Source organism: Trachypithecus francoisi, unplaced genomic scaffold (genome assembly GCF_009764315.1).
Source record: "Trachypithecus francoisi isolate TF-2019V2 unplaced genomic scaffold, Tfra_2.0 Lachesis_group20, whole genome shotgun sequence".
Classification (NCBI taxonomy): domain Eukaryota; kingdom Metazoa; phylum Chordata; class Mammalia; order Primates; family Cercopithecidae; genus Trachypithecus; species Trachypithecus francoisi.
Window position 1 is genome coordinate 14360585 of NW_022681466.1, and position 25775 is coordinate 14386359.

General features: G+C 53.9%; 1 protein-coding gene across 2 annotated transcripts in view; it reads left to right on the top strand.

Annotated features, from left to right (window-relative positions):
• The window catches only part of TBCD (tubulin folding cofactor D), a 186260-nt gene that overhangs the window by 97183 nt on the left and 63302 nt on the right, over window positions 1–25775 (top strand). For both annotated transcript variants that reach the window (XM_033181724.1, XM_033181725.1), the window contains exon 14: window positions 19514–19670. In XM_033181724.1, coding sequence (XP_033037615.1) covers window positions 19514–19670 — 157 coding nt within the window. The remainder of the gene's footprint in view (window positions 1–19513; window positions 19671–25775) is intronic.

Below are 25775 nucleotides of genomic sequence, written 5' to 3' on the forward strand. Positions count from 1 at the left end.
GCGTCCTGTCACTCCCTCCTCTCCTAGTGCGGATTGGAGCTGCAGCTTCTGTGTTGAGAGGGAAACTTGAAACCCTGAGCTATGGCTTGTTTTGTCTTTGATTGGGAAACCCAGTCAGGTTTGTGAACTTGGGCCAAGTTTAAGAATTCCCACAGTTCTCCTCCCCACCCGACAGTGAAGCGTCTTACGCTTTGGAATTCTCGCTCGCCTGACTCAGGCTTGTTAGTTCTCCAGGAGCGACGCATGTGGCCCCCGTACAGGGAATTTCTTCAAAGGCGCCTTTACACACACAGCAGTCAGGTGCAGAAACCATTTAGTTACATTGCACAAGGGCAAGTACAATTTTAAAAATTAACACTCAGATCTTCTTTTTTTTCATGCTACAAATAACAGTAAAAAACCTAGCAATGAAAAGAGATGTGAACAGACAAAAGACCAGTGTCTCTGGTCCCTTCTCATGTCCTGTGTCTCCTGGAGGCGTCTCCACCTCTGTCTCTGGTCCCTTCTCATGCTGTCCTGTGTCTCCTGGAGGCGTCTCCACCTCTGTCTCTGGTCCCTTCTCATGTCCTGTGTCTCCTGGAGGCGTCTCCACCTCTGTCTCTGGTCCCTCTCGTGCTGTCCTGTGTCTCCTGGAGGCGTCTCCACCTCTGTCTCTGGTCCTCTCGTGCTGTCCTGTGTCTCCTGGAGGCGTCTCCACCTCTGTCTCTGGTCCCTTCTCATGTCCTGTGTCTCCTGGAGGCGTCTCCACCTCTGTCTCTGGTCCCTCTCGTGCTGTCCTGTGTCTCCTGGAGGCGTCTCCACCTCTGTCTCTGGTCCCTCTCGTGCTGTCCTGTGTCTCCTGGAGGCTTCTCCACCTGTCTCCTCCCTCTCCCTCCTGCCTCTGTTGCCGGCTTCTCCACCTGTGTGTCTTCCCCCACTCTGCTGCGTCTTCTCCCCCTCCGTGGCCCCCTCTGCCTGCTGCGTCAGTGCTGCTTACTGGGCTTGGTCTTCAGGGCCACGGTTTCTCCTCAGCTAAGTCCTGAGAGTCACATTTCCATCCATTGCAGTGAAATCTTTTCCTTCATGTATTTCCAGACCTTGGTTTTGGCTCCTTTTCGTATCTTCCTTGTTTCCTCGCTGTGGTTTTCATTTCTCCTTTCATCTCCTTCACCTGGTGTTTGATAGTGTCTTTTTAGGTTATCTCAAGTTCATTTCAAGTTCTGAAAGTAAGGATTAAAGTCAGAACTGCGTTGCACTGGCAGTCGCTAGGCATTGTTCCAAGCACGTGGATAAACTGAGAGTCCTCGTGGTTGCCCCGGGGGTGGGACTGCCATCGTCCAGAGAGACCTGCTCTTGCCCGTGATGCCGCATGGGTCCCTCTCCCAGGATGTAACCATGGTGGCTTTGCGTCCTGTCACCTCAGCCAGGCAGGACCTTCTGCTAGAACCCCCTTCCCTGGGAGTTGGAGGAGAGAGCTGGGCACCCTCTGGAGGCAGAAGCGAAGCAGCAGCCCCCGTGTGCTTGTGCGGCAGCTCCCGGGGCTGTGCTGTTGCTGGTTGTGTGTGCTGACACCGGACCCCCTGCGGCGTGGCTGTGCTTGGACTCTGGTGACTTGGCCCCCATGGCTTCCTCAGCCCTGATCCATCCCTGCACTGAATTCCTGTGGGGCTTGTGGTGACTGATCCATCCCTGCACTGAATTCCTGTGGGGCTTGTGGTGAGTCTGGACTGACTCAGCTTTTCTAAAAGCGGAAAAGCAAAAGTTAACAGGGCTACACAGATAAATGGACAGACCCAGTATCCTCCTGAGAGCTCAGAACACCTCTCAGTTAGTGATAAATAAACATGTAGCGGAGATACAGGTATGTATAAAACGCATATTACATACTGTGTGTACATACAGTATTTCAACAACAGGGGCAACGGGCTTGATTCCATAATTGATACAGAATCCTGAGCCAGCCGTTGGAGAATACGCGTTTGTAGACACCTGAAGAACGTTCACAGATGTCACACGTCGAGGCTGTAGAACAAGTCTCAAGACATTTCAGAGACTCACTGGCGTACAGATGGTGCTCCATGCTCACAAAGTAAGGAGATTAAAAACTGGATACGCAACGGTAAGGGAAAGGTGATAATTTTAGTTAGAAGATATACAAATGTCTAAATCACATGAGTCAAAGAAGTCTCAGGAGAAGTTTTCAAATAAAAAATTAAAAAAGTTTAAAAATAAACACAAGTTTAAAAAAATTACAGTCACAAAATTACTCCATCTAAAATTTTGGGAAGCAACTAAGGACACTTAAATCCTTACACAGGTATGACGAAGTTGTGGCCTGCAGGCCCAGTGGAGCCTCGGCCTGTTTCTGTGCAGTTTTGGAGCCAAGAGTGTTTTTCACATTTTAAAAATGTTACCAATAAGAATAAACACAACCAAGCAGAGTCTGCGATGTGGACTGCACATGGCCCACAGGGCCTGGAGGTTCTCTCTGGCCCTGGCAGGAATCACTTGGTAACTCGGCCTCAGACGCACGTACAGAAGAGGAGAAAGGTTCGCTCTGCACAGGGCAGGTGGGAAGAGGGCAGTGAGCAGAACCCTGGAAATGAAGGAGGTGGAAGACAGAGATGGGAAAGGACATGCAGAGCCAGACGCAGCTCTTAGAGAGGGCTGATGGGACCGAGACACGTGTGGCCAGCGGGCAGAAAGCAGGAGCCTTACGCACGGAAGGGAGCCCTCGTGTAGTCGCCGTGGGGATGGAAAATGGCGTGTTAAGAATAGGAAATTTGGTAGCTCAGGCAAAATAGACATTCTGAGAGAAGCGTGATTTATCAAAGTTGACCCAGGTAGGAGTAGAAAAGTGACTCCTCGCTGCTTCAGTACCTCTGCTTGTAAGTTGAACAATTACTGTTGACCCCATAGGATTTTCAATGATTTTGTTGAGATGCAGTTCACATGCCATTCAGTTCTCTCGTTAAGTGTACAGTTCAGTGGCTTGCGATGCATTTGCAGAGTTGTGTGGCCATTGCCACAGTCGGTTGTAGGAACATTTTACCCCAAGCTCCTTCGCTGCCATCCCCAAGTCCCCGTCCTCCGCATCCTTGACACTGCAGCTGTATTCTCTGTCTTTGCGTCTGCCCATCCTGGACGTTTCCTGTGAATGGAACTGTGCCCCCTGCGGTCCTCTGTGGTGGCTCCTTGCCCCGAACGTGGTGTTGGCGTGGTCCGTGGGCATCGCAGCCCCCAGCAGTGCCCCTTTTCTTTTCCTTGTTGAAGCCTGTTCCATCGTGTGGCGTCTTCGTTAGCTCAGGCTGCGGCAACAAGACGCCACAGATGGGGGCTCACGCAGCACAAATGTTTCCCTCACGGTTCTGGAGGCGGGTGTCCAAGATCGAGGGGCCAGCAGGCTCGGCAGCAGACTCGGTTTCTTCCGAGCTCTCCTGGGCCTGCAGGCGCTGCCTTCCTGCCGCGTGCTCGCCGCTCGGTCTGTGTCTTGTGTCCTTACTTCCTCTTCTTATGAGGACACTGGTCATAGCAGATCCAGGCCCCACTCGCGTGACCTCATTTTACCATAACCATCTCTAAGGGCCACATCTCCAGATACAGGCATTCGGGGGCACTGGGGTTAAGACTTTAGTATGTGGATTTCAGGGAGACAGAATTCAGCCCACGATGTATGTGGAGGCCGCGTTTTACTATCCATCCATCAGTTGGTAGACATTTGGGTTGTCTGCCCGTAGGCTGCTGTGAATAAAGCATTCGTGTGTGAGTTTTTGTGTGGATGTGGTTTTTGTCTTGGGTATAGGCCTGGGCATGGAGCATAAGGCTGTTTGAAGAGTTAAGGGAACGAACATACCCGGAGCTCAGAACCGCGTCCGGTGTGCGATGCGTTCTGTTTCGAGGTTGGTGACGAGGATGCAGAGCGGCCCCTGAGGATGGGAGCTTGTGATGCAGCTGCCTCTGTATGTGCGATGGGAAGGTGGCTACTCAGCTTTCTCTCTCTCTCTTTTTTTTTTTTTTTTTTTTTTTTTTTTTTTTTTTTTGAGACGGAGTCTTGCTCTGCCGCCCAGGCTGGAGTGCAGTGGCCGGGTCTCAGCTCACTGCAAGCTCCGCCTCCTGGTTTACGCCATTCTCCTGCCTCAGCCTCCCAAGCAGCTGGGACTACAGGCGCCCGCCATGTCGCCCGGCTAGTTTTTTTTGTATTTTTTAGTAGAGACGGGGTTTCACCATGTTAGCCAGGATGTCTCGATCTCCTGACCTCGTGATCCGCCCGTCTCGGCCTCCCAAAGTGCTGGGATTACAGGCTTGAGCCACCGCGCCCGGCCTTTTTTTTTAAATTAAATTATTTTGTTAAGACAGGTTCTTGCTCCGTTGCCCAGGCTGGAGTGCAGTGGTGTGATCATAGCTCACAGCATCCTTGGCCTCCTGGGCGCGAGTGGTCCTCCGACCTCAGCCTCCTGAGTAGCTGGAACCACAGGCATGTGCCACCGTGCCAGCTGAGTGTCGCATCTTTTTTCTCCTTTTTTTTTTTTAAGGGTAGGGCTTTGCTATGTGGCTGGTCTCGAAGTCCTGGGCTGAAGCAGTCCACCTGTCTCAGCCTGCTAAGGTGCTGGGATTACAGGCGTGAGCCACTGCATCCCACACCCCCCACCCTTCTTTTTTTCTTTTTTTGAGTCAGGGTCTTGCTCTGTTGCCCAGGCTGGAGTGCAGTGGCTCAGTCACGGCTCACTGTAGCTTTGACCGCATAGGCTAGATCAGTTCCCCCACCTCAGCCTCATAAGTAGCTGAGTCTCAGGGGTTTGCCACCATACCCAGCTGATTTTTTTTTTGATTTTTTTGTAGAGACAGGGTCTCACTCTCTAGCCCAGGCTGGTCTTGAACTCCTGACCTCAAATGATCCTCTCATCTTGGCCTCCCAAAGTATTGTGATTACAGGAATGAGCCACTGTTACTGGCCCCAGCTTTCTTTTGATTAGTGTTTTCTCTTTCTTTTCTGTCTTTTAATCTTTTTCTATTCTTACATTTTAGATATACGTTGATTAAAAATCTACCCTTTGATTTTAAGCTGGTGAGTTTAGTCCATTTTCTTTACTGACATGTTTGGATGTCTTTGTCTTACTATTTGAATTGCTTTTTCAGATTTTTCTTTTGTTTTTAAAAATTGTGGTTTCTATTGTGTCCCCCAACCCGGTCCCATTCCACGTCTTCTTCCTTATTGATTTGGAAATCATATATTCTGTTCCTTGTGTTTTCTTCAGTGGTCGTCTTCAGCTTGTACCATGAATGTTAAAAGCCAACAGCTAGCTTCTTAGCCTCTCCTCCAAATAACACACAGCATACCCTGACCTTGATCACTTTCCACCTGACATACTTGACATCATTGAGTTTTTAGTTCTTCTTGTTGAATATTAGGCATTACAGGTTGAGCACCCTGAATCCGAAAATCCAAAACTCGAAACTTTTTGAATGCTGACTTGACACTTTGTGGGTGATGGGTTGCAGTCAAAACACAGGTAAACAACGCACAGTTGATTCAGCACCCCAGGGGGAAAAAGATCCTCCCAGCCCCTTTCAGCTTTGAGAAATCCTTTCCACATAAGACCATGTTCCCTCATGCAAGCACGTCCACAAAGGGCGATAAAATGGCGGGGGTGCCGGCCGGGCGCAGGCACTGCGGGCTCCTTACGAGGCTCCACACGGGCGAGACCTGTGCGCTCTGCTTGTGTGTGTGTGTCCTCTGCTCTGTGGTGTCCAGATACTGTTGACAATGTCAGAAAGGCCTGCAGATTACTTCTGTGGGTAACAGTGGTCAGAAAAGGAGCAAGCATTCATGTTCACATATCACACAGAGAGCCAGGCTGCTGGAGGGAACTGGGCAGCAGTGTAAGAGCACGGTGCTGGAGTGAGTGCCGGATATGACCTCAGAAACAGGAGGAATGGTTGACGTTCTGTGCTGAAATGATGACCAGAAAAACACTGCACAAAGCTACAGGTGAAGTTTCTATCATGTATTGAAAGAGTGGATCTGTCAGCATCACAGTGGACCCAGGCCACTTAACAGCACCAATCGCAAGACAAGCAAAGCTCCATGTAAGGGCCCTAATCGCGTTCACGAAGCTCTGTCCTTGTGACTCGTCACCTATGAAAGGCCACACCTCCTAACACCGTGCCCTTGGGAGTGAGGATTTCAGCAGGAATTTGGGGGAACACAGGCATTGGGGCGTCGCATCTGCCCGTGGCCTTCCTCCCCATGGCCCTCCTCCCCGTGGCCTCTCTTCCCCTGCCAGCTGCCCCCTCACCCTGCTCTCCACCTCACGGACCCCTCTTCGTCCTGTGTGGGCCACTTTGGCCCCCACCATCCCTTCCGGGACGTGCAGACCCTATGTGGTGCCACCTCATGCTTCAGGACTGAATTTTCAAGAGGGGCAGGGAAAGGTGTTTGCTTTTTTTAAAAATTTTTTTAGAGCCAGGGTCACTCTGTTGCTCAGGCTGGAGTGAGTGCAGTGGTGTAGTCACGGCTCACTGCAGTCTTGGCCTCCTGGAGTAAAGTGATCCCTTCCACCTCAGCCTCCCAAGTCACTGGCACTATGGGTGCGTGCTACCACACCCGGCTAATTTTTTTTATTTTTTGAAGAGTTGCGATCTCACCATGTTGCCCAGGCTGGTCACGAACTCCTGGGCTCACGTGATCCACTCACCTCGGCCTCCCAAAGGACTGGGATTACAGGTGGGAGCCACTGTGCCTGGCCAGGTGTTCGCTCTTAAAAACCATTTCTCTCTTTCTGTGTGTATGTGTGTTTTGAGGTAAAATTTCACATAACATAAAAATAACCATTAACTTTAAAGTGAACAATTCAGAGCATTTAGTACATTCACAGTGTTGCACAGCTACTATTTCTTTCTACTTTTGAGACATTTTTATCACCAAAAAAATATGCTGGTGTCCATTCACATAGTCATGACACATGACTCTTTTCCCAACCCCTGGCACCTGCCAGACTGTTTTCTGCCTCTACGTTTGCTTATTCTGAGAATTTCGTACACATGGAATCTGCAATGTGTGACCCTTTGTGCCTGGTTCCTCTGTATTGTAGCATGTGTCAGGCCTTCATTTGTTTTGATGGCTGAATAGTATTGCTTTGTATGGCTAGACCCCTTTTTGTTTCTCTGTCAGTTGGTAGACACTTAGGTTTTCCCACCTTTTGGCTCTTGTGAATAATGCTTCTGTGAACGTTTGCGTACAAGTGTCTGTCTGGATCCCTGTCTTCCCCTCTTTTGGGTGTGCATCCAGGGTGGGATTGCTGGACCTCACTGGGTGGGATTGCTGGAGCGTGTGCGGACCCTCGGTGTGCTCACTGGGTGGGATTGCTGGAGCGCGTGCGGACCCTCGGTGTGCTCAGTGGGTGGGATTGCTGGAGCGCGTGCGGACCCTCGGTGTGCTCACTGAGGCGTCCCCGAACTGTTTCCACGCACACTGTGCTGCTCTGCGTCCCCACCAGCAAGGCACACAGCTTCTGGTTTCTCTGTGTCCTCACCAACATCTGTGTTTTTCTTTTTTAAAAAATTGTAATCATCCTCGTAGGTGTGAGGGGGTATCTTGTGGTTTTAATTTGAACTTTTCTTGATGACGAATGACGTCGAGCGTCTTTTCTTGTGCTCCTTGGCTGTTTGTGTATTTCTTTGGGTAAATGTCTAGTCAAGTCCTTTGACCATTTTCAAATTGGAATGTTTGTCCTTTTGTTGTTGAGTTGTAAAAGCTGTTTGTATCTTCTGGATGTTAAACTCTTACCAGATTTATCATTTGCAAATATTTTCTCCCATTCTGTTGGTTGTCTTTTCTTTCTTATGATAATATCTTTGTATTGTGTTGTATTTAAACATTTCACCGTCGTTTTCATTCTCTCTTTTTAGTTCTTTTCTCTATGTGTGCAGTTTTGGGGTGTGTGTGATGCGTACATACACACATACACAAATATGGGTGTCTAAAAAGTATTTTTTTTTTTTTGCTTTAAATAGTTGATACTTTTAAATTGGAGTTGATTCTGCGTGGAATAATTTATTGTCGAATGAAAGGAAGTGTGGAGCTTGTCGGAGTGGGTGTTACCCAACATGTCCACAGGAGCCACGCAGATGCCACAGCCTTGCTGCTCGCGTCTCATGGTTCTGCCTTTGCTATTTTAATTTGTTTTAGTTGTTTTTGAAACAAGGTCTTGCTGTGTCACTCAGGCCGGAGTACAGTGGTATGATCCCAGCTCACAGCAGCCTTGACTTCCCAGGCTCAAGTGATCCTCCTGCCTCAGCCTCCCAGGTAGCTGGGGCTGCAGGTGCACATCACCATACCTGGCTAACTTTTGTATGTTGTTGTAGAGATGGAATCTCCCTGTGTTGTCCAGGCTGGTCTCGAACTCCTGGGCTCAAGTGATCCTCCCACCTCAGCCTCCCAAGGCCTGGGATGACAGGCATGAGCCATTGTAAAGCCCAGCCGGCTTTTGTTGTTTTTAAAAGTGGAAATCCATGGTTTTGGGTCGAAGCTAAGCTGTGACATAGGAACATGAAGTGATCTAGTTATTTTTTTTTTTTTTTTTTTTTTGAGGCGGAGTCTCGCTCTGTCGCCCGGACTGGAGTGCAGTGGCCAGTTTTCAGCTCACTGCAAGCTCCGCCTCCCGGGTTTCCGCCATTCTCCTGCCTCAGCCTCCCGAGTAGCTGGGACTACAGGCGCCCGCCACCTCGCCCGGCTAGTTTTTGTATTTTTAGTAGAGACGGGGTTTCACCGTGTTAGCCAGGATGGTCTCGATCTCCTGACCTCGTGATCCGCCCGTCTCGGCCTCCCAAAGTGCTGGGATTACAGGCTTGAGCCACCGCGCCCGGCGAAGTGATCTAGTTATGTTTGGTTATGCGCTATGTGCGGAAAGCAACCTCTTCATGAATCTTTTAATGAACATCTTTCTGCCTGGAAAAAACCCTTTGCCTACTAAACTTATTTTCACACCTTCCTAATTTTGTTGTCTTCCGTGTTTTTGCTATAGCTCCAGGCCCATTCGGCATTTAAAACAAAATGCAGGTTGGCCAGTCTGGCCGGGGAGTTAACAGGTACTACGGCAGGAGAATCCCAGTTGACTGGAAATTCAGGTTTTGCTTGTGAAAGTAGCTCGCTCGGGCTTCTGGTGATGACAGTGCTGTGTGGACTGCCTGGTTCGCTGGGGGTGCCTCACAGACACAGGACACTTTTTAGGGTTGCTTTGAATGTGCCTGAGGTGAGGTAGCCGTGTTGTCCTCATACTCATCTTCATGGTTTCTGGCCCTCCTGTGGATGGAACATCGACTGTGTGAAGGGCCTGTCGGTGTGAACGGCCCCCGCTCAGCCCGGCCTTGGCTGTCTTAGGATCCCCGCTTGGTGGCAAGGAGGGTGCGGCGTGGGTGGCTGCCTGGGGCTGCCCCATATGGACTTGCTGGGACTTTGTCTTGATGAGAGAACTGCTGTCAGGTGGTGCTTCCTGCAGTGGGTATGAGTGTGGCTCTCAGTGTCTCTGTGGAGCCGGGGCTCTTGGGCGGCGAGGCCGGGGCCAGGCTGCGTGGCAACCCTGAGTCCCACCTCACTGTCGTTGCTCAGGACCCCGAGAGGCCATGAGGAGCCTGCCGGGTCTGAGTCCTCCCTACACGGACACACTGGCTTTCAGGAGAGTGGGTCTCGTGGGTCACGCGTGTCCTGTTGGGTGAGCAGACACGCCGGCTGTGACTTCAGGGCTACGGAAGTTGCTCTGTGGTTTCCAGCAGTGTAGACGCCAAGTGTGCCCTGTAGTGAGGACCAAGTGTGGAGGTTGGAGTCAGAATTGTGGACAGGCTCCTGAGGACCAGCAGAGGGTGGAGGCCAGGGCTTGCCTGCCGGGAGTGTGGCTGTGGAAAGATTCCAGTCCACAGCGGGGCCTGCTGCCCAGACTCACCTGCATCAAGTGTCTTCAGAGCCACCTGTCCCGCCTGGTCATGGCAGTGGCCTAGAAAGATTCATCAGTGGGTGGTGAGTTGGGAACAGAAGGAAGCCCTTGAGATAGCTGGGCTGAAGACAGCAGCAGGCTTGTCATTCGTTGTGCACTGGTGACGTGGCCTTTGGCCTCCCCAGCTGTCTGGCCCTGGGCCTCGTGGTCTTGCTCTTGGACTTCAGGTGTCCTTGGGTGTCAGCTCCAGCACTGCAGTCCTCTGGGCCCTGCTGCTTCTGAAGGGCCTGTGCCAGGGACACTGTCTTGGGGCCCGTGGCGGTCTGAGTATGGGGGCTGGGAGTCCCAGGCAGTGAGTCATGGCAGAACTGGCCCCTGACTTCCTGGTTGAGCCTTTAATTCTCCCGAACGCCTGTTTTTGCTTCTTTCAAGTTGTTGTGCTTGAGCCACTCTGTCATTAGCTGTGGGCGTTCTGAGTGCCCGCGCCCGGTGTTGAGCAGAGCGGGTAGGAGCGCCCTGGCTTCAGGGAGGGCCCCTGCCCCCTGCGTGGCAGTCACGCTGCGCTGAGCGTCCCCTCCCCTCTGGTGGCCTTTCACAGTGGTGGAGGGGCAGGAACTGACTGGCTCTTCTCCCTGTGGTGGCTGCTCGGGTGGCAGTGAGGGGACAGCGAGGGGGACAGACACAGGTGGAAGGAACCACAGTGGGTTTCATGAACCAGTGACAATGGCTCAGGACATCCTGAGGCTGTTTAATTTGCAAACAGCCATTACTTGGGATTGCTTGAAAAGAAATGGTTCTAACTTAGAACAGGAACCTGAGCAGGGCTGGCCACGCTGGAATGCGGTGCCCACTGTGACAGTGCAGAGCCAGCAGACGCCACTGGCTTTGTTGGATAATGGAGAGAGCACTGGCATCTTCTGCCGTCTGTGGTGGTCCTTGTGTGCTGTGCTTGCAGGCACCGTGGGTCTCTCTGGACGGGGTTCAGTTCCACCCCAGCACCCTTGCCCTGTCTGTTCGCCCGTGTCCGGGCTATGTGAGAAGCACGTCCATTTGTCCAAGCAGAGGGTCTCTGCTCCACCCCTGGGGGAGGCCAGGAGGCCCTGTTGGATGCTCTGGCGGGCAGCACTGGGACACGGCCACTGCACCCAGCCCTGGACCCAGGGCGGCCGGCGACTCAGGAGAGGAGCTCCTCAGGAGCTGTCCCTTGCACGTGAATACCAGGGGCATAAAGCCTTTGGTATTCTTGTGTTTAATTTTAATAAAACCGTGGCCCATCACAAGAAGAGTGTGGGCATTGGCAGCTTTGTCCCAGGTGCTGCAGGGTGGGGGTGGTGCCTGTTACTGCCTGCTGTGGTGGGGGAGTCAGCTGCACAGGATGCACGGCCTTGTGCCAGCGGCAGCCCCAGAGGCCGTGCATAGGGCAGGCCCTGGTGGTCAGGGACCCACCTACTCCTGCCAGGCGTTGGGCTTGGGATGTGCAGCTGGCTGGGGGCACACATGCGTGCTGCAGGTCCCCGCGAGTCTGGGCTGTGTGCCTGGCGAGCCCTGAATTCCACCTCACGTCAGCTGCTGGTTCACATCAGCTGCTGGTTCACGTCAGCTGCTGGTTCACGACAGCTGCTGGTGTTGGCTGTTCGCATGATTGTTTTCTTTCTTGGGGGATGGATCAGTGGATGGAGAAATAAAGCTGTGTGGGCATAAAATCAGTGTTTGTTTATATCGATAGTCATCCCTTAAACTCAGATCCAGGGCTGTCAAGAGACCTGAGCCCAGCCCTGGTGTGGCCGTGCACTGGCTGTGTGTCCAGAGAGGGCCGTGATTGTGGCTGTCAGCCCTGCCCATTGGAACTGCAACTCGATGAACTCACAGATTTATTTTGACAAGGTTTTCCTCTAAAGATGTGGAAGTCTTTGCACCTCACCAAGCTGTGCTGGTGCGGCCGTGGCGCACACTGGGCTTTTTACATCTCTCTTCTGGGGAGTGAGTCAATGGGCATAGGATGGCTAAAGTATAGGAATTTTAATAGGGAATTTTCTTTTTCTTTTTCTTTTTTTTTTTTTTTTTGAGACGGAGTCTCGCTCTGTCGCCCAGGCTGGAGTGCAGTGGCGTGATCTGGGCTCACTGCAAGCTCCGCCTCCCGGGTTTACGCCATTCTCCTGCCTCAGCCTCCCGGGGGCCCTCATTCGGTCAGGCGGGGCCGGGTGTCCTCTCGTGCGTCCGAGGTGGCTGCCGGCGTGCGGGTGTGACTTTGTCAGTGTGAGCTCTGAGTGGGGATATCTGGTGACGCTGCCCCTCCTTGTTCTCCTTGTTCTTGCGGAGTGGCTGGGGAGAGGGTTGCTGGGTGGAATGGAGCTGACTACCTTTTGTGTTGACCTCTTGACGTCTCTCTTGGGAGGCTTAAAAAAGTGAAGATAGGAGGATTGGATCGTAATTTCTTTGTGTTGCTTTCCAGTAGCCCAGGGACCAAGCACGCTGTGGGAACCAGACCTCGGTGTGCTGGCCCCGCCCTCCTCGTGGTGCCTGCGTCTGTCCAGCCTTTGTCCTCAGACCACTGCTTCACCACATTGGCTGCAGCTGGGTGGCAGATGCCCCCAGGAGGAGGAGAAGCGTTTCTTCCCAGAGCTTTAGACTGTGCTGTGTGCCTGGAACCTGGAGGTGCTGTGGCCTCCAGCCCTGGACGCAGCATGGAGGCCAAGCGGTGTCTCTACAGGACCCTTCAGTGATGAAGGTGACTGTGCTCCAGCCAGGTCCCAGGGAAAGCTCTCCAAGAGCGATGGCTTAAGCAGTTCTTAAAAATTGCAAATGATCTGTGTTCTTGGAGAAAGACCGGGAGAGAAGCACTCACTCACAATAAGGTTGCACCGACTGTGTACGAGTAGTGAGCTAGTGGAGTTCCAGGCAGTGTGGTCCAGTGTGAGCGGGGAGGGTGCCGGTTGGGGGGCAGTGCTTGGGACGCAGTCTTTGTACCCAGTGCCCTCCCGAAAGTCTGCTCGTCAGCGCCCCTGAGCCCAGCATTGACCCCTGGAGGGACTGGGCGCCTTCCCTGGGCTCAGACTGTGAGCTTCCTTGGGAAGCAGCACTTGGCTCCTGATGTAGCCAGCCTCAGATCCTGTTGGGAGAGCAGGATTGGTGAGGAACCTGGAGAGGAGTAGGAGGTGCTGCCTGATAGTAGAGGTGGGTGAAGGGGGCAGAGAGGGCAGCAGGGGCCCAGTTCAGTCCTGTCTAGTTTTCACGCGGAGGCTTTTATGGAGTTGTGCTTCTTGAGCCTTTTACACGCCTCACAGTGGCGGTCCGATGTGGTGGCTGAGTGAGTTAACACCCTCAGGATTAAATGCAAAAGCATCTTCACTGGGTGCAGCATTTACAGTTTCGGTGCTGGAAGTTCTTAACCGGTGTTCTTAGGAGCCGTCTTCCCAGGGAAGGGAGCTGCCCGCTGTGGACGCTCCCCAGGAGGTTTGCGGCATGGCTGCCGTCTGTGTTGTGGCCTGGGACTTTCTTAGAGAGAGACGAGTCATCTCTTGTGTGATTCACCAGCTTCACTTGTGCTTCCAGGGCTCTTTGAAGCGTCGAACTTTTTAATTTCGTGGAGAAACAAATGCAGTGCAGAGAACAGAGAAGCTGCTGTGGCCTGCGGGTGCCCAGCCTGGGGCTTCCTCGCCGCCGCCAGACAGATGAGTGCCGGCTCTCTGTGCTCTCCGGGACGCGGCCTTTCACAGCAGAGACGTTCTGTGCTCTTATTTTAACAACTGTAAGAATCTGAGCTTGGTGACAGTTGGGTGACCCGGGCTCTGTGTCTTCGTGTTGGCTAGGGTGTGTCATACACCTGGCCTGGACTGCGTGCCTCCGTGTGGTGGGGACTCGTGACTGTCCCCAGCACCTTGACAAAGGGTCCTTGACTCTTAGACGCTGCACAGTGGGTGGTGGCAGGTGGGGTTTCAGTTCACAGGCACAGGTGGGGAGAGTTGCTGGGCCAGCGTGGCCGGGTGACTTTCCTGTGGAAAGAGTGGGCTTGGGGCTTTTGGTGCGTGATCCACCGAGGCGGGGGGTCGTGTGCTTGGGGCAGTGGGGGAGAGCAGGGCAGGTGATGCATCTCTGGGTACTCACCCCCAGCAGCACAGGCAGATGCTGGGAGCATCCCTCCCCTGGGCACCGTGGGGACAGTGGGGTTCTGCTCCTGTTGGTGGGTGGGGCTCCTTGCGCCCCGGGGCAGGCCGAGCACCAAGTCTGTGCTGTGCAGCGTGGCAGGTGCGGCAGACGTGAGGCCAGCTGCTGCTCTCTGCAGGCAGCTGAGGGCCTCTGGGATGGCTTCTCTACCACATCCTGTGGGAACTGGAAACCCAGATGTCAGTGGAACCAGGTGTTCTGTCCATCACTGCCTCTTGTCCCCTGGCAAATTCAACCCTGGCATTTTCTTTTTCTGAGCAAGTTGAACTGCATTTCTGGGACAGGAGCCATGGCTGTGTGTGCTGGTGCTGAAGGGAAGGTCTGCAGGGACGGCCGCATGGCCCTTGGGAGCTGCGCTTCCTGCGCTCGGGCTCTGCACCCGCAGGCTTCAGGCCGAGAGTCCCTCCACATCAGCCCCGTTGTGGGAGGGTGGCTCAGTGCTCTGGAGGGGCCCGAGCAGTCAGGGAGACACCCCCTGCCCACAGCCACCCCCTCTGGGCTATGTGGGAGGTGCCCACGGTCCCACGCCTTCCTCGCAGAGGATGTGGCGGGCTGTCTGTGCCGTGGGGGTACTCGCTGTGCTGTGCCTAGCCCTCACCGCCCAGTGCCGAAATGGGAAGGCCTGACAGGGCGATGCAGTCTGCACCAGCTGTGTCTGCAGGAGTCCAGCACGAAGCAGTTTATGCCTAGAAGTGACGTTTGTTTTTAAAATTAGTAAAGCCTCATTAGTTATCAGAAGGCGATGTTTTGTAGAGGGGTTATTTCTGCCTTTGCAGAGAATGCCTGCATCCCTTCTGCCCCTTGGCGTCGCATACTGCAGTGGGGACTGTGGTGCTCTGAGGGTTAAGTTGTTTCTGTCACCTGGAGGCTGCTTTTTCCTCAGGCGATTGGTGTTCAACAAATGACAAGCTGTCTAGAGAGAAGGGTTTTTAAATTACATGGCTGGGCTTGGGTTGCCAAAAGGAAGCCTCCTGGGGTATGTTCTATACTCGACATGCATTTGCTGTGTGTAATTGGAACCATGAGAAAGGTTTTTGTTCAGAGCTGTTAGATAGTTTCCTTATTTTAAACCTGTTGAATCTGGAAAGAGTTGTTTTTGAAATTTTTTTCTGATAATCACTTTATATAAAAGTTTATGGCAGAGGAGTTTCTGTTCCACATGCCCCTCCCCCAGCTTTGTGGTCGCCCAGGTGCCTGGCTACCGAGGCTGGCCTGCCCCTTGTGTTCGGGGTCCCGAGATGTCAGAGCCGGCAGCCCAAGGCTTCCTCTTTATCCTGAGCAGGAGAAGCAGGCCTCACTCCGTTTTTCACCCCAGGATGTAGCCCCTACCACCCTAGGATGAATCAGAGCCAAGAGGCTTGGCTTTTCTGTTCTGGTTAAGAACATTGATCATCTCACACCCTCTCAAGCTGTTTTACTTTGTGCAAATTAGATTCCTTTCCAGGGACCTGCGAGGAGAAGCATCCTCAGCTTCTAGGGCTCCCCGGGATGTCGTCAGCAGCCAGGCCTTGGCAGCTGCCGCTTCACATGTGCTGGCGTGTGGGGCCCTGACGTCTGTTGTGGGTGTCATGGAACAGGATTGGAGGTTTCTGAGCAGCAGGAGGGTGAATGGCCCCAGGACTTTGCGCCGTGGCCTGGCCTGGAGGGAGGCCGGCTGGGCGCTTCTGGATGCCTGTAGCAGCACTGCCCCGGGCAGCGGCCCCAGAAGCTGAGGTGGACTTTGCTCTCTGCTGCTGGGACTCAGCCCTGGGAACACGGAGGGCAGCGGGAAGCCCACACCTCTGCGACTCTGTCCACAGCTGGGGAGAGCGGCCCAGTGTGCGTGGCCACCCACAGCCCTCTCAGGAACCGGCCTCTTCTCCTTAAGACAGGAGCAGCCAGGTCGGCCTCTGGCCGGACCTCCTCCGCCATCAGTTTCCAGCAGGAAGTGCTGGTCAGACTGAAGGGAGGCCTGCGTGTGTGTTGGCCCAGATGCCTGTTAGTGGACGTCGTGTCTGCACAGCTGTCTCTGGGTGGCTGATTCATCCCAGCAGCTGACTACACTGGTGCCGAAGAGAACCAGCTCTCACGGACTTGGGGACAGAAACCTGGGCTCCCCGACCCAGGTCAGGTCCTGGGAGTGTGGCGGGATCAGCTCCCGCAACGCCTCAGTGGCCTGGGGTGGGGGGTCTGTGTCCTCCCTTGGGGGCTTCTCATTGGGCTGCCAAGCAGTGTCCAGGTGCACACGTTGGGCGTGGGGGAGGCCTGAGACCAATGGCCACGCTGGCCACTGCCACTCGTGGTTGTCTGTTGGGAATTGGTTCTGTCCAGTGGATGGATAAATTGGGACTCAGCGGTTTGCACCCAGATGCCCGAGGCAGTGGAGTTGCTGGGTGGTCGTGCCTGGGGCTGCCTGGAGTGGCGTTGCAGTGGCTGTCCCTGGGGACTTGGCCTGGCAGGGACACCACGTTTGTGCCCTGGAGTGGCATTGCAGTGGCTGCCCTTGGGGACCTGGACTGGCAGGGATGCCACATTTGTGCCACATTTTTCCTCCTGGAGGTGCCACAGCCTGTTAGTTTTGATGTGTGTTGGCCACGAACAGGCTGCCCTGTTAGCACAGAAAGTGAACATGAGCCGTAGAGAAGGCTCAGAGTGGACGTTGCAGGGCAAACAACTGACGGCCTTTTGGGTATTACAGACTTGGTTTAGTTCAGATCGAGATAATCATCTTGAACCTGCTTGTTAGAGTCAGTGGCTTTTTCTCTCGCACAGTCGTCCTCTTGTTTGGTTTCACGTCTCACACGCATTCCGTGATCCTCACTCTTTCACTTTGTAGAAGGAAGACGTTCGACATTTACAAGAAGTGAGAGATACTCTTGCAAATCATCCAGCAGTTTCTGGTTTGCAGATTGATGGCCGCACTGGCCGTTACTCTCAGTGCCTCCCACCGGTGATGGTGCTGCCAGCTCTGACCTGTGTGAGGAGGGCCTTGGAAAGCACAGGGCCCCCAGGTGGAGGAGGCTCCAGGAAGTGCTTTGCAGGAGGGAGTCATGGCTGAGAGACGGAACGCGGAGCTGCCCTGTGTGGCCATGCAGAGCCTTCCAGGGTGTGTTGTGGGGTCCTGGGGTGAGAGCTGGTGGTGGTCTGACCACGGTGGGAGGGAGCCGTTGGGTCCTGTGGAGGCATGACTGCCGCAGTTGGGGTGGGCTCTGGGAATGGCGCAGTGTCTGAATGTGGAGGAGTGAGGAGGAGCCAGCCCTGCACCCAAGGGGAGGGCTGGCCGTGGGTATGGGCACCACACCAGAGGACACCTCTGCTGTGGGCACTGGGCTTGAAGAAGCCTGCAGCACATCCAGGTGGAGTGTCCTGAGGAAATGAGGCTTGGAGAGGGGTGGGTCCCAGGTAGGCTGGGGAGACCTTGGTGTCTGGCGGGGACCCTGGAATGTCCTGCCGCTCCCCTGGGCCTTTGTGTACGGTGCCCTGCGTTGTGGCTGGGCTAAGAGGAGGCAGTTTCCCCAGCTCCTCACTCTGGCGAATTTCACATCCTTGATACCATGGTATCTTTGAACTTTCTGTTTTGAAGAAAGTTCATTTTTATGTAGTTTTAATAAATGTATAACTGATAATCTTGTTAAAAGTAATCACCATATGTATATAAAATAAACTGTGCAGAAACATCCATTTTTATTGCTCTTTATAGACCATAAAGATCCTTAGATGCAAAAAGTCAAAGGGGAAATTTGCATATAATATTCATAGTCCTACAGTTGTTGCTTATGGTATTTTGCCTAAGATCATTTCTAGGTGCCTTCTTCTGGGAGATAACGTATCTGATGACAGTTGCATGTGCAAATAACCAGCCTCTCATATATCCATGCCTGGAGTGCCTTTTCTTTTTTTTTTTTGAGACAGGCGAGTCTTGCTCCGTCGCCCAGGCTGGAGTGCAGTGGCCGGATCTCAGCTCACTGCAATCTCCAACTCCCGGGTTTACGCCATTCTTCTGCCTCAGCCTCCCAAGCAGCTGGGACTCCAGGCGCCCGCCACCACGCCCGGCTAGTTTTTCATATTTTTTTAGTAGAGACGGGGTCTCACCGTGTTAGCCAGGATGGTCTCGATCTCCTGACCCCGTGATCCGCCCGTCTCGGCCTCCCAAAGTGCTGGGATTACAGGCTTGAGCCACCGCACCCGGCCATGGAGTGCCTTTTCTCAGACTGTGTGTGGTGTTAGTGAACTCGATTGGTGGGTGTGAAGTGTACAGACAGCGTGTGCATGGAGGGGTTGTGTGCAGAGCCCTGAGTGAGGCCCTGGTGTGTGGGTGCTTCAGCACGAGGGCCTCCTGGGGAGGAGTGCTTGTCCGGGTGGCGGAGCTGGGTTGGGGGCTTGGGTGCTCCTCCTGGCTCCGTGGGTCTCCACTGCTGGCTTCATAGCTGTGTTCCGTTTTCTTTGTTCAGCAGTTGATCTCAAGTATTTATTCCAAAGCACTTGAAATACGTGAACCTAATAAATCAAGCAAATACAGTAAAACTTGAGCTCCTTGGAACATCCCAATAGACTTACACCACATGTCCTAAAATCCTCTCGTGTCTACGTAAAAAATGATGTGTATCCTGGGCAACATGGCGAGATCCCATCTCTACAGAAAATTTAAAAAGTAGCTGAGTGTGATGGTGGCATGCCTAGAGTCTCAGCTGCTCGGGAGGCTGAGGAGGGAGGATCGCTTGAGCCTGGGAGGTGGAAGCTGCAGTGAGCCAAGATTGTGGCACTGTGCTCAGCCTGGGAGACAGAGCCAGACCCTGTCTCAAAAAAATAAGAAATAAATGAAATCACACACGGGTGTGATATCACATTACTCATTAACCCACTTTCAAATGGAGCCAGAAGGATAATCCACACCTACCTCGGATTTCCCTACATAGCTGTTTTGCATAGGAACCCTGCACAGATGGTTCCTGAAGGCAGCACCGAAGGTGCCACGGCCAGCTTTGCATTTTCATCCTGGTTCACGCCAGACCTGCCGTGACAGCACGACTCCAGGCGCTGCCCGACATCTGCACCTCTCCCTCCCCTGAACTGGTGGCACCTCTCCCTCCCCTGAACCAGTGACTCCTCTTCCTCCCTGCCTGGTGGGAGCTGCGTTTCCTTGAGTCTCCTCAGACTCAGCAGACCCCCGGGTGGCATTGTGTGCTGTTCTGAAGGAGCTTTTGCTTCTTCATGTCACTTTTAAAAAATCCTTTCACTGGATCTGAGTTGGTGGGCATGCGTCTTTTTTTCGGAGGCCTGTTTTCTGACCAGGCCATGGCTCTCACAGGAGCCCCAAGCCTCTGGGTGAGCTCCACGTGGCTTGTGTGCCTCACTCATCTGGCGCCATGGCCGCGCTCCGGCCCTGAGTCCTGCTTCTCTGAAGTCTCACGCGTTGCCCGTGTGGTCTGCTCCTCACCATCTTTTCTCTTTTCCTTGCCCAGTTGTTGCTGTGATCCTGAAGGCGCTGACTTACGACGAGAAGCGGGGTTCCTGCAGCGTGGGCACCAATGTCAGGGACGCCGCCTGCTATGTGTGCTGGGCCTTTGCGCGTGCCTACGAGCCTCAGGAGCTGAAGCCCTTTGTGACTGCCATCTCCAGGTAGGCCCATTCGTCGAGGCGCCTCGGACGCGCCGTGTCCCCTGACGGCACCTTGTGTTGTCTCCCCCGCGAGAGGTGTGCATGGCAGATGCTCACGAACAGGTGAAATTCCTTGACCAGAGGATCTGTGACAAAGCCACCGCTCAGAGGTCAAGTTCCTTTTCTTTGGAGGAGCCAGCAGAACGGAAGTGTGTGGGAGGAACATTTTGGAGGTCTTGGCCACCCTGCAGGCAGCAGATTCTTGGGGGCAGGTGGAGGCACCCTGGGTGGCGTGGGAGGAAGCAAGTGAAGTGGGGCACGGGAATCGCCTGTGCGACTCCCTGCAGTCATGGGTCTTACCGAGAGGCGAATTCCTGTCTCTATCTCCTTTCAAGTTCCTTTGGAATACGGCAGGCATGTTGGACATGGAAGTCTTTAGACAGTGTTTGTTTTTGTTGAGGAGCTGGATTTTGTGTTTTTGTGGACCAGCACTTGAGACAATATTCAGTAGCAACAGCCTTCGCTGGCATGCCAGACTTCAGCTCCTCTGAGATGTCCGTGAACACTTCAGAACCTCTGGGAGGGAGGAAGCCATTTTTTACCTCTGGCTTCTTGATGAAAGAACTGAAGCCAGCAGGTTTCATGTGGTCACCAGAACCTCAGAAGCTGTGCGGCCTGCAGCGGGTGGGGCCTTGCCTCCGTGTCCAGTGCATGCATCCGGCCGAGCCCCGTGGTGGTGTCTGGTACCAGCGACTTTCAGGAGCTGATACTTTTTGCTGAGGAAAGGTGCAGAACAGATGTGCCCCCAGCGTTGGAAATGATTGGATTCAATCCAGCCATGTACGCTGGTTTTGTACCTGCCTGTGGACTGAAATGAGTTCTTTTGTGCTGAAGAAGGCAGGCGCTTCCTTTCTTGTTGTGCATGAAGGAGCTGGAGGCGGGACACCGAGGAAGGCGACTCGGTGTCACTGTCCGTCATGGGCGTGTGAGCCCATGGCTGAATCATCACGAGGTTTCACACCCGCACTTCATCCGACAACTTTCACTAGGAAATGAACTGGGGAAGCTGACTTCAGCCCCTGTGGGGGTCACGGGATGCAGCGTCCGCGGCTTCCACCCGGAAGGGCTGCTCCTTTGGTCTGGGCGGATGGGGCGCCGGTGGTAGATGCACCTGGTGGCAGGCTCAGGCTGAAGTGCTGGGTCCCCTCTGCCCCCCACACCCCGTGAGCACCCGCAGTGAACCCCCCGGGTGGAGGTGCCACTGGCTCTGTCCGACAAGCAGCTCGTGAGCCACACACTGGCATGAGCTCCGAAGGGTCTTGGTGACAGGCACTTTCTCTTGTTCTTGCCCACTGCTGTTCCATCTTACCAAGTACTCAGGAGTGCCAGAGAGGGAGCTCAACCCTGTTACTTTCCTGGGCCTGCAGCACGTGGCCGGCATCTCGTAGTCTAGGTTCTTGCATCAGCCTGAGAGGAGCCAAGGGTCCTCCTCCTATCCAGGGAGGCCCTGTGTTTCCCGAGGCAGCTGTGAACATGCACATCCCTCCTGTCCTGCTCCTCTTCAGAGGAGAGCAGCGTGGCTGGAGGGTGCTGGTGCTGGCCAGTGTGTTGTGGAGAGTGTGGCTTACCTGAGGTCAGGGAGGTCTGGGGTGGCTGGGAGCAGGTGTGGCCTCTGTCCGCTGCTGTCCCCAGTGGCCACTCTGGTGGCGCTGCTGGGCAGGGACTTGGCTGCTGGTGGTCTTCAGGGAGCAGTACCTTGCAGAGTGGAGCAGAGAAGATGGAAAGACGGAGGGGCCCGGCTTTGGGCCCCTGCTGAGCTCCTGAGGCCCTGCCACGTGCCGGTGCCGGCCTGCAGCCCTGCTGTCTGTGTGCGGGAGCTCTTGAGTGTGATCAGCCTCAGGAAAGGCTCTTCCTGTTACTTCCTTGCCCTGCTCCTGCACTTTTAGGAAGTTGATCCTGCAACTAGGCAGTGAAAGCAAAAAAATTTCTCTTACTGTTTATATGAATAGTCACAGAATGAGAAAACTTACACTGATACCTCACTCAGTTTCCTTAGCAACCCTGCGAGGTGGGCAGGTGCCACCGCATTCCAGTTTCACTGAGGAAGTCAGGACAGCACTGAAGACACTTGTCCGGCACCTTGTGGCCGACAGCTTCTGAGCCAGGCCCGTCTGGGCAGCAGACCCAGGCCCTGGCCCGGGGCTCGGCGCTGCCTCGTGGCTGAAAAGCTCCTTACCACCTTCTCTGAGGCCCTGGAAAGACCCGTGATTCAGACGGGTGACGTTTGCGGCTGAATCCGGCTCCTCAGATGGTGGCTCCCATTTCACAGTGAAAATCCTCACGGATTTCCTTTCCAGCCTCATATTTTGTCTAAGTGTGTCAACGTCACTGGAACCTGGGCCTGCCCTTCTTCCTGGGAGGAACTCTCTGGTCCAGTGTCACAGGAGGGGCAGGGCCAGGGCTGAGGGCTGGCACAGGAGATAGGGGTGAGGCAAAACCCCCACTCACCTGGGAGGGCGTCTAGGTGGGCACGGAACCCAGGGCCGCATGGGGGCCATAACTCATTGGTTCTCTGTTTTGGGGGAAAGCTGATCCCACTGGAGGGTGACTGTAATGAGAGTCTCCAGATCAGGTGCTGACTTTGGAGAGTTGTAGGCGGAACCATCCAAACAAGTAAAGTCCCCACTACTGGACAGGGCTCGCAGCTCAGCTGGGGCCGGAGAGAAAAGCCACGAGCAAGAAAGTTCTTACTGAAGGTCCTGGACAGGCAGATTAATAACTTCTGCCTTTGGCAACGTTAGACCTCATCGTTCCAGAGTAAAATATCTATAAAAACCTGCCGATGTGCGTGGAGCCTGGCCTCGGTGTGGGTGTGGAAGGCTGGGGGCCAGCCAGTCGGTAGTCCTGGTGCAGGCGGGCCTGTGCTTCGTGAAGGAGGTTGGCGCCGCTCGGTGACCTGCTCGCTTATTCCTAGGCCCGATTCACAGAGGCTGGGGTTGCTCGGTGATCTGTTCGCTCTCTCTCAGGCATGAACCTTCCGGGCTGGGTTCCTGTTCTCTTGCACAGTTTCCACAGGGGACCGTTTTGCTCCAGGGTCATCTTCCTCACTTCGGAGCCCCTTGAGCCGCCCCTGCACAGGCTCCTTTAGGCCCCGTGAGGGTCCTGACCGGGGCTCCTCTTCTGGAGCAGCTGCCGCGTGTGGACCGGCACTGGCATGGCCGTGGTCTGCCCAGCTGGGTGTGGGGTTGAGCCCATGGTGCTGTGGAGGTACTCCCGGGGGTTGTGTGGGGGTCCCACGGTGGGAGGTGTGGTCGGGGTGTGACTTCTGTCTGGGGCACGTTGGGCGGGGCGTGCAAAAGGGGGGCCCTGGGACTCCTGAGTTTCTGGGTTAGGCCTGAAGGACTGTAGGACGTACCGTGGGCTGCAGGCTTGAAGAAGGACGTGAGTTTCTAGAGTAGCCTGGACTACACAGTGAGGTCCTCCCCGGCGTGTGGCGTGGCTGGCGTTGGCCTGGGTCCCACTTGGCTTTGATCTCGTGGGGCTCCACCATGGCTCCCGGGTTCCCTTGTGCGCACTGCGCACACCGAGCCGGCAGCTGCTGGGGCCTCAGGGCTCGCAGCTCACAGGCTTCTGACGCCTTAGCCTGGAGCTGGCATTGTGCCCCTCTCGCCCCTTTATCTGTGCGTCCCGGCCGCAGACCCAAGGGTGCCCTTGGAACCATGCCCGCCGGCCTGGGTGTCGGGCTTGTCCAACGGGTTCTTAGAGAACCTGGGCCCCTCCCTGACCCAGGCAGGCTCCAGGCATCCGGCCGGGCGGGCTGTGAGTCAGGCTGCGCCAGGCTGCGTGTGGGATGCTGCTGGTGCGAGCCTCCCTGCCCAGGAGCCCTGCGCACCCGGGTATCGGTTGGGGTGTGCCCTTCCAGATCTGCCTCCCTTGGTTTGTCATAAGTGACCACATTTTAATTACCAGCTTTTATGCCCGTCAATTTGGGAACGTGATACAATCTTGATTTCTCTAACTTTCACAAGCTCTTTGGTGGGTCCTGGAGCAGTGCATGCTTGGGATCAGAGCATCAGAGTGTAATTTTCGCAGGGAAATGGGGGCAGCAGCCGCTCCTCACTCCTCGGGTGCCTGGCTCTTCTGAGAGTCAATTCGGGGGTTTGGTGGCTCACTTTTTCTAATTGTTTCCTAGCTTTTTGCTAAAAAAACTTTGGATGAACTGTTCTTCCACCTCATGGTGTGGATGTATACTGTCCCTGTTTTATAAATAGCAAAAGGAGCTTCTCAGGTAACTTTTCTCATGTTTTGAAGGTAGCGTTGGTTTTGAAAACCTGATTTCCTCAGTGTTGCACACAGGTAGCTTCAGAGGTGGGATAATTGTTGGAGTAGCGAATGGATTTCGCTGACCAGCTGAGTGCGATTCAGGGGCAGGGACACTGTGAAGTTAAAGTGGGACAGAGTGGTTGTGTGTTATCTACAAAATCCCTCCTAACCAGTAATCACAATCTCATTTGCAAGAAGGAAAAGAAAGCCGAGCCCTACGCTGCTGTTGCCTTTGTGCGTCCAGTGATTTCCTCACCTGAAACTCTTTTGTAAGCAGCTCATGTTGACATCAGCTCCGCCCAGGCAACCACAGGGCCCTCCCCTGCCTGCGGGCAGCCTCTGACTCTCGGCCTCCACCTGGAGCAAACCTGCTGAGCTACGTGGCCCAGGGAGGATCCGCCGAGGCCTGCAGATCCGAGATCTCTTCCTCGGGGCAGGATTGTCCTGGAAAATCAGGAAATGGCAGGCATTGCTCAAAGCTATGTCTTGTCTCACTGGCCTTTCTCAGTGACACAGCTTCCAGGGGAAGACAACTCTTGTTTTTCAAGAAAAGTTAAGTGGCCGTTACTGACCAGAGTCCTAACCCCGTGAAACCTGGCAAATCCTGCCTCCACATCAGCTCAGGTGTGACTCAAAACCACTTAAAAAGTTTCTCGTATTTTACCACTGTGTGGATTAGTGTCAGCTTTGGTTCTTGGCGGTTAGGAGAATTCAGCCATAGGCAGGCCCAGTTTTACGTGAAGGAAGATATGATTTGCAGCTTTCAAAAAACAGGGATGGCTAACAAATTACTAGTCTGATATTTTTAAAATGTTTGACTTTCAAATGACAGAATTGTTGTTACTTAAGGTAAAAACGGTGTAATTGGCTTTTTATTGCTATAAAATATTATATAAATAAGAAAACTTGAGCTGGGGTGAGGTCTGTACTTTGCCGTACCTGCCGAAAATGAGGTGCCCGGAGCTTGGGGCAGGTCGAGGCGTGCACTTCCCCCTGACAAGGACAGGAAAGAGAATCCCTTTCTGTTTGACACAGACCATTTCTCTGTGTTGGGAAATCCTACTGAAGTTTCACATAAACTTCTCCAGCGAAAGCAAACGGGCAGGGACACCTGGGGCGCGTGTCAGCGCAGACAGGCCGGTCCGTCTCGCGGCCTCGCAGCGTCTCTCCAGGTTCCCGGGGACGGGAGATGAACGTGTTGGCTCACTCAGGGTGTTCCTGCAAAGGAAACTGGGAGGCCCACGTGGGACGCTGGGTGCCCTATTGGAGCCGTCGTTTAGGAAGGAGCTTTTAGATTTATATTTAACCAGCATCATTAAACCTGTTTGTATTTATTTCTCGATGAGCCAGTTTTGTTCTGAGAATGAGCCAGTTTTGTTCTGAGAATGAGAAAATTAGAGCCGTTTTAATAAGTGTGCAGATCAGGACAGTGTTCAATTTGTTGTAGGTCCATATCTAGTTGATCGCTTGAATTAGCTTGGGAGTCTGTAGTTAGTTAAAAGCAGTGTTTTTCAGGCGTTGCTATATTTGTCCTACGACTTTCTGTGAGGTTCGGTAAAATACACACACAGCAGCAACTATCGTGACATTGACTTCTCATGGCGGGAGCCAGCTCAGTGGAAGTGGGCCAGGCTGTGGTCATTCCTCCCGAGGCCAGCTTTGCCTGCAGAAGCCCACGTGGCTCCCCAGAAGCTGGCCTCCGCACCACTCTTGCTTCAGGTAAGCTGCCCGGCAGTGTGGCTGTGGCTTTGCGCAGCCGTGTGGTCTCTGTCCAAACTGCTGAGCACTGCCGGGAGAGGAAGC